Source organism: Podarcis vaucheri, assembly GCF_965113315.1.
Source record: "Podarcis vaucheri genome assembly, chromosome: 6".
Classification (NCBI taxonomy): Eukaryota; Metazoa; Chordata; class Lepidosauria; order Squamata; family Lacertidae; genus Podarcis; species Podarcis vaucheri.
In genome coordinates, this window is record NC_138764.1 from 83,288,046 (window position 1) to 83,304,051 (window position 16,006).

General features: G+C 44.2%; 1 protein-coding gene across 2 annotated transcripts in view; it reads left to right on the forward strand.

Moving 5' to 3' along the window:
- Window positions 1-16,006, forward strand: part of PLCG1 (phospholipase C gamma 1) — a 91,022-nt gene that overhangs the window by 61,250 nt on the left and 13,766 nt on the right. For both annotated transcript variants that reach the window (XM_082225828.1, XM_082225829.1), the window contains exons 11-22: window positions 708-793; window positions 1,927-2,047; window positions 3,532-3,700; window positions 4,939-5,061; window positions 5,874-5,975; window positions 7,169-7,356; window positions 8,423-8,623; window positions 10,660-10,779; window positions 11,440-11,620; window positions 12,859-12,936; window positions 13,865-13,968; window positions 14,868-14,964. In XM_082225828.1, the coding sequence (XP_082081954.1) occupies window positions 708-793; window positions 1,927-2,047; window positions 3,532-3,700; window positions 4,939-5,061; window positions 5,874-5,975; window positions 7,169-7,356; window positions 8,423-8,623; window positions 10,660-10,779; window positions 11,440-11,620; window positions 12,859-12,936; window positions 13,865-13,968; window positions 14,868-14,964 (1,570 nt within the window). The remainder of the gene's footprint in view (window positions 1-707; window positions 794-1,926; window positions 2,048-3,531; window positions 3,701-4,938; window positions 5,062-5,873; window positions 5,976-7,168; window positions 7,357-8,422; window positions 8,624-10,659; window positions 10,780-11,439; window positions 11,621-12,858; window positions 12,937-13,864; window positions 13,969-14,867; window positions 14,965-16,006) is intronic.

A 16,006-nucleotide genomic window follows, 5' to 3' on the forward strand; every position in this document is an offset into this window, starting at 1 on the left:
AATTTCCAGTAGTTGCTCAGGTTAGAGTAGGTTATACCTTGTGCAGCTAATGGCAGCTTCATGTGTGTGATCTGGATTGGGGTACAACACTATGACTTCTGTACCAATTCCTCTCCTGCCCCTCAACAGCAGCTACTTCCCACAGCTACGTTACATGCATTTTGTAATCTTTGTCATCTCAGAGCTTCCTGAACCTGTGTTGGAGATGCCTGAGCTATTGGCACTTGCATTGCTTGTTTGTGGAAAACTGGAGGGAGGAGGAACGAAGTGTGAAGCTGGCTCTGAAATCCTCTAGTTTGGATCCTTTCCATAGACCTCTGTAGCTTCACCAGCATTTTGCAAAGTCCGTTGAATTCTTTTTGCTAAAAGAATTTTAGGAATTATTTGCCTTGGTGCTGTGGCACTGAAGCAGGTGAGGTGGAGTTATACTCAGCCCTCTTCACTAATTTCATTTTCTGCATTGCTGGGAGAAGGAAAATGTCAGCACATCAACCAACCCTTCTTGCCTGGGACACCATGAACCTAACGCCTATCCTGATGCAAACTGAGTTGTACAGTGTACAACCCCCCACCAAACCCTGCTCTTAAATTCTCTGTTGCATTTGAGTCACTGATGTGTATGTGGTGTTGTTTTTAACATCGCTGTGTTCATAGGACCTTCACTGTTGGTCATGTAAGCAGTTTTCCTGCCTTCTTCTCATGGATAGGTACCTGACAGGAGACCAGTTCTCAAGTGAGTCTTCGCTGGAAGCTTATGCTCGATGCCTGCGCATGGGATGCCGCTGTATTGAGCGTGAGTGCTGGCCTCTTCCCCACTGATGCTTCCAAGGCTGTTTTCTTCAGCCAACTAGAAGTGATTTTGCCTTGGAGCAGGGCTTCAGCTCAGTGGTAGAACACATGCTTTTGCACACTGAGGTTTGCAGCTTCTGTCTCCCGTTGAGGAGAACTGGCAGCAGGTGATGTGAAAGACCCCTGCTTAGAGTCCTGGAGTGCCTCTGCCTGTCAGAGTAGCCAGCCCTGGGCTAGATGAACAAATAGTCTGACCTGCTATCAGAGCCATCTTTAGCATATGCGCCACTGAGGTGCAAAGATCTGCCCAGCACCCCCAAATTTAGTTTAGCCCCTAAATTAACTTTTATTATGCTTGTGTCAGACAATTGCCGACAGTTAGCAAAAATAAACATTATTTTTTTAATGATTTCTCTAAACGAATTTGAACTGTAAGTGATGAGATTAAAATGTGCCGTTGTGAATGATGCTGGTCTTTGGTAAATGAGCGCACAAAGTCAAAAGTCCTTTAGTGAAACAGTAGGTATACATTTCGGTAATACCTAGGTATATTAGTATTTTGTTTTTCTAGCTTGATCAAAATTATTTTTTATTTCATAACAGGTAGCTAGTTAGGCGGCTTTAGCAGTGGGTGCCTGGTGCCCCCCAGAATTCAGCGCCCAGGTGCCCCGCACCCCTTGCACTCCTGGGTAAGGACGGCCCTGTCCGCTATAAGGCAGCTTCCTGTGTTCCACATGTCGCTACACAGGCCCAGCCCAAAGTTCTCTGCATCAGGAACTTTACAAGGAAGCCAGGACACTTAATTACAAGAGTTTCCTGTAGCTTGTGCTCTGGTGCCAATAGCATCACCAGTGCGCTGTATGCTACGTATATTCACAAAACTGCTTTGACCTGCCTTCCCTTCCACACATCACTTCCATGTCTGTTGACATCAAGAAGGAAAAGGAAATGATATTGTTCACTAGAATGTGTGTTCTGCCAGGTTGCTGGCTGCCAGAGTGCTCATGATGCATGCCTCTAGATCCCTTGCTCACTAGAGATTTCCTGCAGAGCTGTGCCTTGCCGCCTTATAATGATAATGCTCTTTGCTTGTATTTCTTGAGTTAGATGCCTTTTCTTAATTATTCCCCTTTTTAGTTGACTGCTGGGATGGCCCTGATGGAATGCCAGTGATTTATCATGGGCACACGTTAACTACCAAAATAAAGTTTTCCGATGTCCTAGCCACCATCAAGGAACATGCTTTTGTGACCTCTGAGTAAGTAAAGCGGGGATTGTGGCATTCTGTCCTCCAGGAATTTGCAGCTCATGTACTTGGATTCCAGGGGCCTCCAACATGCAAACCCTAAATTGCTTGTGGCAGCTTGTCTGGGTGCAGTACTAGAATTTATATATTTGAACCGCTTTCACAGTATTTCTGTCTGCAATGATACATTGGCATTGTAGTCGGTAAAAACACCCCACCCTAAATATTGTCTTTTCTGTAACAAATATTAAAACTGGGCTGTAAATAACTCATGATTCAGTGTGCATTTGGCTCATACTTTTATTTATTTCATAAAATGTATTTACCGCTTGATTGTATGAAACCTCAAAGTGGCTTACGAAAGAATAAAACAGGAGAATCAAGAAAAATCTACAACTCTACCTTAAAGTGTGCGGAAGTTTAAAATACTAAAACTGTTCAAAATTACCTCAACTTTCTGGGCAACTGGGAAGGCTTGTTTAAGCAAGAATGTTTTTAGCTGATGTTGAATAATCAGGGAGTTCCAAAGTCCGGGTGTTGCTGCACTAAATGATCAAGTTCTTACAGATGTGCACCAGGTATTATGTGCACCTGTAGGAGTGCCAGTTCCCCCGATGGAAGCGTTTGAGTGGGCATATGGGGCAAGATGATCTCATAGGTAAACTGGTCTCAAGTTGTTAAGGGATTTGTATACTAATAACAGCACCTTGAACTTTGTCTGGTGGGTTATCGCCAACCAGTGCAGGTCTCTGAGCACAGGTGTTGTATATCAACAAAGCATCACGCTGGGACGAAAATGTTTTGTTTTGTTTTTTTAATGGCACTAAGAAAAAACTGGATTTTGGCATACATGCTGATTAAAGCTGCATAATTAATTTCATTTTGCATAAATCATCATGCATTTTTAAAAATAAAGTTACATAATGTGTCCCTTTTTAAATCTTTGGTAGGACCTATGCAAGGCAGTGAAACTTCGTCTCCAGCTACTGGAAGTTTTAATCTGCAATTCACTTGACATGAAATGTGGATCCAGACATTTCAGCAGGCTCTGCTAGTGCCCTTTCAAGGATATATACCATATTTTTCGCTCTATAACACGCACCCGACCATAACACGCACGTAGTTTTTAGAGGAGGAAAATCCGTAGGCATGCCACCCGTAGGCATTCCCTCCATAACACGCACAGACATTTCCCCTTACTTTTTAGGAGGAAAAAAGTGAGTGTTATGGTGCAAAAAATACGGTATATATATTTAAAAAAACTTAAACTTTTAAAAACCTTAAGCTGAGATTTTCAAGAAGCTGAATACTCTGCCCGTTACATCCTGTGCTTTCTCTATGCTCCCACAGAGTCACTTGTATACACAGCCTTGATCATACTGAGAGATGGGTGCCTGCTGAATTACCATAGAATAATAGTCTCTAGCAGCTAGACTATCCAGTCCACATTATGCTGGCCTAATGGCCATCATTTGCTGTTTTTGTTTGGCTTTCAGCTTCCCTGTTATCCTGTCCATCGAGGATCACTGCAGCATCGCCCAGCAGAGGAATATGGCTCAGAACTTTAAGAAGATCTTTGGAGACATGCTGCTAACCAAACCAGTAGATATCTCTGCCGATGGGCTTCCATCTCCAAACCAGCTGAAGAGGAAGATTCTCATAAAGGCAAGTCTTTTTCATGGCCTTCGCTGCTAAGATAACTACTAGAACTCAAAATGGGGAGTGGGGCACATGGTTTCTTGGCATTACAGCTTCAAACACACTACAGTGGTACCCCGCAAGATGAACGCCTCGGAAGACGAAAAACTCGCTAGACGAAGGAGTTTTTCGTTTTCTTAGCCGCTTCGCAAGACGCATTTCCCTATGGGCTTGCTTCGCAAAACGAAGCTTGCCCCGCAAGCTCTGGGGATAGCGGGGAAGCGCAGCGCGTCTTCCCCGCTGTCCCCGGACCTCTTTTGAAGCAAGGGGCGGCGGGGAGAAGATCGCTTCTCCCTGTTGCCAGCCCCGCAATCTCCGGGGACAGAGGGGAAGGCGTGCTTCGCAAGACGAAAAACTCGCAAGAAGAAAAAACTTGCGGAACGAATTAATTTTGTCTTGCGAGGCACCACTGTACTTTACTGCAAGTTGCCTAAGGCTAGTTGGCTTGTAAAATCTAACAACAATTGATCTGCCTGGCCAGGGATGTTGTGGACTACAAGATGCATCTTGCAAAACAACAACAACAAACTGTTTTTGCAAAAAACAACAACCCTGTTTTTGTGACCCACTGAATTCCTATATATGTGCCAACCAATATAGCATCCTTGCTGTTTAAGTTATTGCAGTTTAACTGGATATGTAATGTATATCATTCTTTTTTCTGGTACTGGGGATTTATACAAATAATATAGAATCACAATTATTGCATTGTGAAGGCAAATAAATGGCCTAAGAAATGAGATGAAGATTAGATTTCTTTAGTGAGCTAGGGAACAAATCTAATATTTATCTTGTGCCTTAGGGTGTTTATGAGAGCTCAGGGGAAAGCTCTCATTAGCTACTGAATGTGCCCTATAGGTCCACAGTTGTAGATCCATAGAATTCTCTCCCTTACTGCCAACGCTGGGAAGTTTGCTACTCTTAAGACTTCAGCTTAGTAATATTCTCAAAGTTGAACTTCAGGCAGGATTTAGCTAGGAAATCTTCAGGGTCAGTGTGCAAACTCTGTTGTGCCCCATAATTAGTTGTGGGTGCCCTAGAGATATCCAAAAAGGCAGGTCTTGTTCAGTGTGCAAAATCTTCAGTGTGCAAACTCTGTTGTGCCCCATAATTAGTTGTGGGAGCCCTAGAGATATCCAAAAGGCAGGTCTTGTTCTCTTGGGTTCATTTTTTAGAGAAGCTGAGGTGTATACCTCTCGTTGCAGCACAAGAAACTGGCTGAGGGCAGTGCTTATGAAGAAGTGCCATCCACAGCTGTGTATTCAGAGAATGATATTAGCAACTCAATAAAGAATGGAATCCTCTACCTCGAAGACCCCATCAATCATGTGAGCTTCTTGTTACTGCTGCTGATGACTCCTCTGCTTCACTACTAAATTGCCTAGACTTGGTTGGTCTGTATGATCAAAACAGCAATTAAGCTGTCTGAGAAAGGATGCTGTAACCCCTCTTTTGACCATAGATGTATTGTGATCCATTTAATGCACACAAAAACTTTCTCTTTTCACTTCTGCTGACACTCCGGTTACACCTAGACCTTTCACTTGCTACAGCCAGTGATTGCTGGCATCCTAGACCTGACCATAACGACACCTTAGAATGATTTAAACGAATGCATGGTAATGGAACAGTGAACAAAAGCTCTGCATGTAAATACATTTGGGTACTGCCACATGCTATGTCTCCACCCTGTAATGAATAAACAAGCCAACTGGGGCAGGGCTGCCAGGGGCCTAGTGGGTGGGCAGCATGTGGCTAAAAGTGGTGCTTGGGTCTGGCCAACATGAACATTTATTTAAATGATCACATGGGCCTTTGCAGGGCAGTGACTGTAAGAAAAGTATGTTGTAATACAAAGCAAAGCCAAATCCCTCTGTATAATATCTTCATAGGACTCCATTTTACAAATGGAAGCATCTGACACTTAAAAAAAAGAAGAGTTTAGGCAGGTGCTGCTTATCTTTCTTCTTCTTCTTCTTTTTACTTTTTATGGCATTTACAAAGCAGACAGGTCCTTGTCCAAAGGTTGTCTCATCATGTCGGTTGATGTTAGTCTCAGGATAAGCCCCCCCCCCGATAGACTTCATGTCTTGAGGGTAATATTCTAGGATGAACATCTTTTCTACATGTGTGTTTGCAGGATTGGAACCCCCATTACTTTGTCCTGACCAGTAGCAAAATCTATTACTCTGGAGAGAGAAGCAGTGATTTGGGAAATGAGGATGAGGAGGAGCAAAAGGAGGTACGTGAAACAACTTGCCACAGTTTTTCTTCTGAGCTGCTGAAGATCTTCAGGCTTCTCAGCCATTCAGGTCTGGAAGGAATGACTCTTCCTACATTAGAAGGTGCTTGTATGGGTGTGACATATGGAGCAGTGGCAGCTGGAGATGGGCACCACTGTGCACTTAGCATCCCACCAGCCATATTACTGTTCTTACCTGGAGAGTTGAGGTGGTGGAAAGGTCAGTGTGGTGCAGGTATAGGAGCATGCATTGAACTGATCTACCTGCTGCCTCATCACCCTACTTTCCAGTAGCCAGCTGTCTCAGCAGTATATACTACCACTGTACCTTGAGCAGCACAGATAAATATTCATTAAATACAGTCATGATTAAAAAACAACAACAACCTATGAACATTATGGGCATTTGCAGTATTTTTTGTATTGTGATAAAGGACGCAAGATGCCCTATTGGTGTGAAACTTAAAGAACAAACCAAATAAGACTGAAAGTGGGTTTCCCTTATTATACCATCTTCATTCAAATACCCTCGATCCAGTGATTGATGATAGTGTGCTATGGTGATTCACTTTTGGAAGGGCTAAAAGCAAGCCAGACCAATCATGTCTTCTTTCCCCTCTGTTAATTAGTAGTGGCCCACTTTAACACTGAACTCCTCATCATATTAGAAAAGCCCATCTTAATGCAGTGGAAAAAATGGTGAACAGGAAGGCCACTATAAAAAAGAAGGAAAAACAGCAAATTAAATCCCAAAATAAACATGCATTGACTTCCCACCAAAAATAAATATAAACAAAGGGTCCCATTGGATATCCCCTGTGAAGCTGTGATTATGTGGAACCCTGCAGCTGCCTGCACATTGAGATGAGTGCACTGTTTTCACAAATATTGGTTATAGCCTGCTGTTAGATGCAGAAGTTGCATGCTCCAACCCCTTGGTCTCTCTCGAGTTTGCTTGTCCATTTATCCTGTATGCCATTTATGCTATAATAGCACATTGAGGAATATTTCTGAAGCTCCTGAGAACACTGGTCTCCTCCTGCGCTGAATCTAGATTCCTGAAATCTGGAAGGAGATTTACAGGGAAGAGGAAGTTGAATTCCAAGACAATGTAGTGTGGCTCTGCCTTCATACAGAGCTGGTCCTGTCCACAGGAAACTAAGCTGGTAAGCCACCTTTTGTTTCCATACTAGGTGAGCAACAGCACTGAACTCCACTCGACCGAAAAGTGGTTCCATGGCAAGCTGGGAGCTGGGCGTGATGGGCGACACATAGCAGAAAGGCTGTTGACCGAGTACTGCATAGAGACGGGAGCCCCTGACGGTTCTTTCTTGGTGCGAGAGAGTGAGACCTTTGTTGGCGATTACACCCTTTCTTTTTGGTAAGAAAATCTTGGGCATGGTATCCATCCTTCAGGTATCTCTGTAGCTAGATGTGCAACTGAAAGACATAGGTTAATGGATATGAGCATTGCACAATCTCTCTCTCTCTCTCTCCCTCTAGCCAGAAGATTCATGGAATTTGCCTGTTAGGCAAATACTTGGATGATACATAATTCATTCAATTTATGTAGGAATTGGGAAAAGATGGCTAATGGCAGATTGAGAAGCAATGTGTGTGTGTGTGTGTGTGTGTGTGTGTGTGTGTGTGTGTACTACTATTTAGCTTACCTTTGCTGTTGAATTCTATGCAGTGCTTACATTATTTGACTTCGCATCTGTGAGAACAATGGTAACTTGCCCAAGGCCACACATTGAGATGCGTTGCTGTGAGAAGGGATGTGAACCTGTCTTTCACATCCAAAGCCAGCATTCCGAGTCCATTGCATTTTTGAAATTAGTCACTAGATTGAACAGGAAGCTTTGCTGTGCAAAGGAACCCTGCTGTTTGATTTCTGGAATAGTTGCATACCGCATCTTGGATTTCCAAGGCTTTAGCAGTAGTTGTGAAGGTGTTTTGAGGTTTTAATGTTGAGGGGTAGAAACTTGTTCCTGTTAATACACACACATTAATGCCAACATTTTAACAGCACAATTCTAACCATATTTATTCAGTGGGGCTTACTCCAAGATAAGTAGCATTAGGACTGAAGTTTAGGTCAGGCTTTTTGAAGTCCACACACTACTGGATACCTGGTCTTAGCTTTTCGTGTAATTTGAAATTTCCCCAAGCAGCCTTTGCTTCATCCTTTTCGTCAACTGAGTGCTGCTGTTTCTCCCCTTTCTTGCATACTGCCTTTCTTGCATACTCATGTTTTCAGGCAGTGTGACGGCTATTGTTAGGGGGGAGATGTAACTAAAATAATATTTCTTTATTTTAAAAAGCAATTTTAGGTTGTCATTGTAAGTGCATTTACTAAGGACTAAGCCACACTGAGTATACTGGGGCTAATTTTGTGTAAACACACATGGGATTTCACTGCTGACCTTTGTTTTTCTTGCATGCAGGCGCAACGGGAAAGTGCAACACTGCCGGATCCATTCCCGGCAGGATGCTGGCAGCCCCAAATTCTTCCTCACCGATAACCTGGTGTTCAACAGTCTTTATGACCTCATCACTCATTATCAGCAGGTGCCACTCAGATGCAATGAATTTGAGATGAGGCTGACTGAACCTGTGCCACAGACCAACGCTCATGAGAGCAAGGAGTAAGCCAACGCGTTTTTGACCTTTTGCTTATGTCAGAATTCCAATAAAGTTGTTGCCTTAGGGCTGAGATCACTCAAGAATACAGTGGTGCCTCGCAAGACGAAATTAATTCATTCCGCGAGTTTTTTCGTCTATCGAATTTTTCGTCTTGCGAAGCACGGTGCCGGAAAAGTTTTGGAAAAGCTTCAAAAATCACCAAAAAACTCAAAAAAGGCTACCACACCACGTTCTATGAGTTGCTCCTCGAAGTCAAGTCGCAACTGTATTAACGGTGTTAAGAAAAAGGAAACAAACTTGCAAAAAACGCAAGACGTTTTCGTCTTGCAAAGCAAGCCCATAGGGAAATTCGTCTTGCGAAGCAGCTCAAAAACCGCAAAAACCCTTTCGTCTAGCGAGTTTTTCGTCTTGCGAGGCATTCGTCTTGCGGGGCACCACTGTATTGTAGCCTGAATTTAGCACCTTGAGTGATGATTTTGGATATAGGTAAAGGTAAAGGGACCCCTGACCATTAGGTCCAGTCGTGGCCGACTCTGCGGTTGCGGCGCTCATCTCGCTTTATTGGCCGAGGGAGCCGGCGTACAGCTTCCGGGTCATGTGGCCAGCATGACTAAGCCGCTTCTGGCGAACCAGAGCAGTGCACGGAAACGCCGTTTACCTTCCCGCCGGAGTGGTACCTATTTATCTACTTGCACTTTGATGTGCTTTCGAACTGCTAGGTTGGCAGAAGCAGGGACCGAGCAACGGGAGCTCACCCCGCCACGGGGATTCAAACCGCCGACCTTCTGATCGGCAAGTCCTAGGCTCTGTGGTTTAACCCACAGAGTTTTGGATATAGCTCACACTTAATTGGAGTGGTTTTATTTTGGTTAGTTCTATTGCCCTACTGCAGGGTTGGGGACCTGTGGCCCTATGGATGTCCCTTGACATCATTTCCCATCATCTCTGACCATTGGTGTGATGGCTGGTGCTGATGGGAGTTATAGCCCCGAAATATCTGAAAAGCCACTGCTTCCCCATCCTTGCCCTACTAACCTACTTTGCTTCAGAAGAGGAACTACAATGTCATAGTTTTATGCTATTTAACCTGCTATCTCTGTCTTCTTTTTAGCTGTTATTCCTTATTATGTGCTTGTCTTCTATTGAATCTTCATCCTCTTATGTGGGCCCTTGGAAAATTTCATTGGAAAGGCAGGACAGACACACAAATCTGGTGCTTTCAAGCCATTCTCCACAACTTGGTTAACATAAAAGACAAATTCCGCAGAAGTCTCCAAAGAGTCTAATCTGAATGGTATTCTAGAATGCTCAAATCGCTCTTTTACATTTAACTCATCTGCACTGTTTATGTAAAGCTGCAAAGCTTTCTCCCCTGCTGACACACATTTAATTTTAATAAAAAACTACCTCTGAACTATTATGGATCCCCAGTTTAGAGATGCAGGGAAATGAAATGGAGCTGAACAGAGCTCAGGAAGGAAGCCAAAGGACCACATTTTCCTTTCCTTCCAGTTTGCTTTAAGAGCTGGGAGAATTAACATTCTTCAGATTTGTGCCTGCAATATCCCCTTGTGCCACAAAATCCCTAAGCATAAAACCTGCCTACAACCGTTTGGAGGTTAACCATGGTTATCCTAACTGGTGTGTGCAGATCAGCTTGGAGTCTTAGTTAGCATTCACCATGGTTGGGATGTGTGCAGAGGTCGCCTTTAAGTGTGGCTTTGCCACAGGGAAGGATTGGATTTGTATGTAAGAGAAGGACCCACAGACCATATGTGGTCTGTTTCTGACCTCTTAACAGTGGAAACATTGCTTCTGCACTGGCCCCTAGGGAAAACGAAGACTTGGCTTGTGATGCTGCATTAGCTGGTTTCCTGCATCTGCAACGAAACCACAATGGCTCCAAATCTCCAAAGGAAACAATACAGCCAAGTGGCATTCTTCTGTGAAACAGAGTTAATCCTGGGGTCCAGACATTTATCAGGTACTGCTGTGCTACATTCACTTACATTGCAATATTTTCACCCCACCCCCCCAGATGGTATCACGCTAATCTCACCCGACCTCTGGCAGAGCGCATGCTGATGCGGGTGCCGCGGGATGGGGCCTTTCTGGTGCGCAAGAGGAGCGAGCCAAACTCCTACGCAATCTCCTTTCGGTGAGTAGTTTGTCTCCCAGGTAACATGGACTTCCTTAAATAATAAATTATTATTATTATTAATACCCCGCCCATCTGGCTGGGCTTCCCCAGCCACTCTGGGCGGCTTCCAACAAAATATTAAAATACAGTAGTCCATCAAACACTAAAAGCTTCCCTAAAGAGGGCTGCCTTCAGATGTCTTCTAAAAGTCTGGTAGTTGTTCTCTTTGACATCTGGTGGGAGGGTGTTCCACAGGGTGGGTGCCACTACCAAGAAGGCCCTTGGCGTTGGATCTCTGTCTGGGCAGAACAATGAGGGTGGAGACGCTCCTTCAGGTATACAGGACTGAGGCCATTTAGGGCTTTAAAGGTCAGCACCAACACTTTGAATTGTGCTCGGAAACGTACTGGGAGCCAATGTATGTCTTTCAAGACCGGTGTTATATGGTCTTGGCAGCTGCTCCCAGTCACCAGTCTAACTGCCGCATTCTGGTTTAGTTGTAGTTTCTGGGTAACCTTCAAAGGAAGCCTTATATATGTGTCGTCGTGGCTGTGAAATGTAGGGAAGGAAAGTAACCCCCACCCCCATCATCATGCAACAAACACCCTCTTCAGCCATTGTTAAGTGGTTGTTTGGGAAATGACTGATCACTTGTTCTTCTGCTGTTTTGTTCCCCAGGGCAGAAGGGAAGATAAAGCACTGCCGAGTCCAGCAGGATGGCCAGACCGTCATTTTGGGTAACTCAGAATTCGAGAGCCTTGTGGATTTAATCAGCTACTACGAGAAGCACCCGCTGTATCGCAAGATGAAGCTGAGGTATCCGATTAATGAGGAAATGTTGGAGAAGATCGGGACGGCGGTGAGTATGGTGTTAGGAATGGAATCCAGTGTGTTCTTCCTGGGACTGTGGTCGCAACTGCTCTTGTTTTTCTAGAATATGGCAGGGATGGGGAATCTCCAAATCCCAGTCTTCGCTTGCCAGGGGATCTAATTTAGCCTGCAAAGTCATTCTTCAAAATCACTCTCACTTGTCCATCACCTGATATCACTGGGTGATGTCAGCTGATGGGCAGGGTTTTTCTTTCAATCCTACTGGGTGTTGCTTTTACAGCATTTTCCCAGCCCCACCCATCTGTCAAAGTTGGCTTGCAGTGTGGCGGGGAGACCTGACCTGACCAAAAAGGTTCCCTATCCCTTCTCTAAGGAAATGGAGTAGTTGGATCTCTGGTACTGCCTAGCTAGAAGACCGACCTGCATTTGTCTACCAGCCTATTGGTATCCACAATATCCTCTCTTCAGTGAGATGTCCACTTCTTGAGCAAGGATGGAGAACCTCTGTCCCATGGGTCAGACTTGGCCATCTAGTGGTCCAAATTTGACCTGTGAGGTCATTTCCCCCAAACCACACTGAACGTCATATGAGATGTCAGGTGCAGGACAAGTATTGGCATGGCTTCAAAGGAACAACTGAGAGCTTAAGGCGTGCTCTTACCACCCAGCTGTTGGAAGGAGGAAGTCCTTTTGCAAACAGCCCTGCACTGCTCCTTGGACCTTTGGCTTTTGGGTGTTTAAAGAGCAGTGTGAGGCTGCTTCCAAAAGGGCTTTCTATCAGCCCTGAACTTTTCTTTGAAATTCTGAAAACTGGAGTTTCAAAGTGCAGTGCTAGGCTGTTAAAAAGCCTTTTGTAAACAACCCCACGCTGATCTTAAATCTCTAGTTTTTTGGAGGTTCAAGGAGCAGCACATGGCTGTTTGAAAGCCCTTTTGCAAACAGCTCTGTGCTGCACTTTGAAATCCCAACAACTGGGACTTCAAAGTGCAGCTTCACCTGATGTCACAGTAACATCTGGTGATTGACAGATAAACAGCCCCACCTGCCTGCCAAATTTGTCCCACCAAAGGTTGGGGAGATAAGAATCTAGCAAGTTGGCTAGAAAAAGTTGCTCACCCTACTCTATAGCGTGGGGGGAGACTCAGTCTGCTTCCAAGCTGTCAAATCGCCTTATAAGTGAGTGGCTTTAGCCACCTCTTCTAACTCCTGTTATCCTTGCCTGAACAAGCATACAGATAGACTCATCCTCTTTCCTTTGCTCACCAGGAACCAGATTACGGTTCACTCTACGAAGGTCAGAATCCAGGATTTTATGTGGAGGCCAATCCTATGCCAACCTTCAAGGTATTTTCCTTGTATCTCGAGATGTGACTGGGATGAGATCAGCTGATAAATTGCTTGTGTGGCCAATATGTTTTCACTACCAGGGCAAGTAGCAGCTTATGAGGAGGTGGCTTCCATTGGGCAAATCGTGCAGAGGGGAAGGGTTAATACTGCCCTCCAGCACCACGGTGGTCCCTGTGGATCAGTCCTTGCCTTGGCTGCATTTGCATATCTCCATCATAAATCATAATCTTTAGTCTGGAGAATGCTCTTAACAAACCATTAGCACATTGGGGCCTTGATGCCTACCCTCCCTGCAAACATTAGTACACTAAATTTTAAACCCTAAACACTAAATTTTAAAACTAGCGTATTCATGAAGTTTCACACAAAATTGGAAAGAGAACTGAACCCTGGTAATGGGAGTCTGAAAGGCAAATTCCTGGCCAATCATTAGTTTGTCCTATTGATTGCACTGTATATTTTCCCCCACGGTGGTCTTGCATGTCACAGAGACTTAGAGGCAGGTATTGATACCTGATTGTAAGTGGATTTCTGCAGAATTCCTTGGTAGTAATAATATTTATTTATTTATTTATACCCCGCCCTCCCCAGCCAAGACCGGGCTCAGGGCGGCTAACAACCAATAATAAAAACAAGTTGATTAAAATACAGTTTAAAAGATTAAGGTACAACATTAAAACATTAGGGTGCAATCTCTTCATAGGAGGAGAAAGGGAAAAGAAAGAGGGGGAGACAATCAAACTGATTCTAAGCCAAAGGCCAGGTGGAACAACTCTGTCTTACAGGCCTTGCGGAAAGAAATCAGATCCCGCAGGGCCCTGGTCTCATGAGACAGAGCATTCCACCAGGCTGGAATGAGTGTTATGTGACTTCATCTCAGCTTCTGCCGGGATCACCTAGCCTCATTATTTTGTATGTGTTTCAGTGTGCTGTCAAAGCCTTGTTTGACTATAAGGCTCAACGAGAGGATGAGCTCACCTTCACCAAAAATGCCATCATCCAGAATGTGGAAAAGCAAGAAGGAGGCTGGTGAGTTTCCTTCAATCACCAGATGATTGGTCCTTTTAAAAAGATCTCCCAGAGATCACATCTCCAAGCAGCAACAGGGCATTTGCTGACTTTCCCATTCCTGGTAATGCCTTTTGAAAAGAACTTCCCCCTTTTATATGTTTTAAACAAGCAAAATGCGAAGATGAACACCCGCCTTGTTTTTAGAGCCAAACCCTTTGGTTCCCATACTCTGGGAACCTAGGTTGCTCCTGAACAACTGAAAAGCAGCTAGAGTTGGTAGAGGTGATTTGAAAGGGAGTCTTAACACTTCCCCCATCCACCACTTTCCTCTTACAACTCCTTCCAACAACTTCTCCACCCCTCTCCTCTCCATCTTGTATTATAAACTCGCCATGCTGCTTTGCAGCTGTTTGGGAATGACTAGGACAGGCATCCCCAGACTCTGCCCTCCAGCTGTTTTGGGACTACAGTTCCCATCATCCCTGACCATTGGTCCTGTTAGCTAGGGATGATGGGAGTTGTAGTCCCAAAACAGCTGGAGGGCCGAGTTTGGGGATGCCTGGACTAGGGTTTCCAGATACAAGGTCTGCTACTGAACTTCAGCTTCAGCCCTTAGTCAAGATCACTTTACACTTTGGCACAGGGAAGTGTTTCTGCTAGTGGTATGATAGGGCATGAATTTGGTAACTTATTTCCATTCCTTGGAATCAAGGCAAAATTAACAAGAGAGTATATTTGTTTGCCCTCCTGCACACTCCACTACTGGCAGGTCTATAGCTTAGTGCACAGCTAGCTAGCTCTGTTGGTCTGCTTAATGCCACACATTTACATTCTAATCGATGCATTTGGTACAAAATAACACTAGTTTTGTGTAGAACATGTATGGCTTTGCACATGCATCTTTTCATTCCTTCCAGGTGGAGAGGAGACTGTGGCGGTAAGAAGCAGCTGTGGTTTCCATCTAACTACGTAGAAGAAATAGCTAGTCCAACAGGCTTGGAGCCTGAGAGGGAGGTGAGCATTCAGTTTGGAGAAAGATGGAAAGAGAGCTGCGGAGTCTTTTCAGCTTCAGATTCCGGGGAAAGCTCAGCTTGAGTTTTGGTCTTGAAATAAGGCCTTCTAAATACCCAAAGGGCCACCTTCTTCCATGTGAGCCTGCCTGCTCAATAAGATCTTCCAGATGGGCTGTCCTATGCATCACACAAACACCTAGTTTACATTCAGCTGGGATGTGGGAGAAGACCTTTTCTGTTGTGGCAAGTTCTCTGGGTCTCTCTGCCCAGCGAGACTTGGAATCAAAGCATTGGAAGGGATCCCCAAGGTCATCCTAGTCCAATCTCCTGCAATGCAGGAATCTCAACTAAAGATGGCCATCCAACCTCTGCTTACAAAACTCCATGAAGGGAGAGTCCATTGCCGACAGCCTTCTGTGGCTGCCTGCATACATTTGCATTGGTATATTACATATACATTGGTTATTAGTTTCAATTTGGCCTTCTGCAATCTGGTTGTTCTTCATGTGTTTTAGACTACAACTCCCATAAGTCCCAGCCAGTGTGATCAATAATCAGGTTATGTTGAGAGTTGTAGCCCAAAATTTAATTCATTCATTTTAAATAATAATAATAATAATAATAATAATAATAATAATAATAATAATAATAAATAATAATAATAATATCTTTATTGTCATTGCCCCCTTCGGGGACAACGAAATTACTTGACTGCTCCATAAAAACACTAATTAAACAATACAGTATAATACAGCAAGGGAGATTAGATGACTTTCAAAGTCCGGGCTTCCCATTCAGGGCCGAGATCACTCTGGAGAAGAAGCTGTTCTTAAGTCGGCTCGTTCTTGTCTTCATCGACCTGTATCTCCGTCCCGACGGCAAGAGCTTGAAGAGACAGTGACCAGGATGCGATGGATCTTTTACTATGTCCAGTGCCTTCCTATGGCACCTTGTGGCATAAATAAAGCATAAAGTGCTTTATTTCAGGGGTTTTTTGTTTGTTTTACAAACAATCGGTATATAAATGTTACGAAATAAAATAA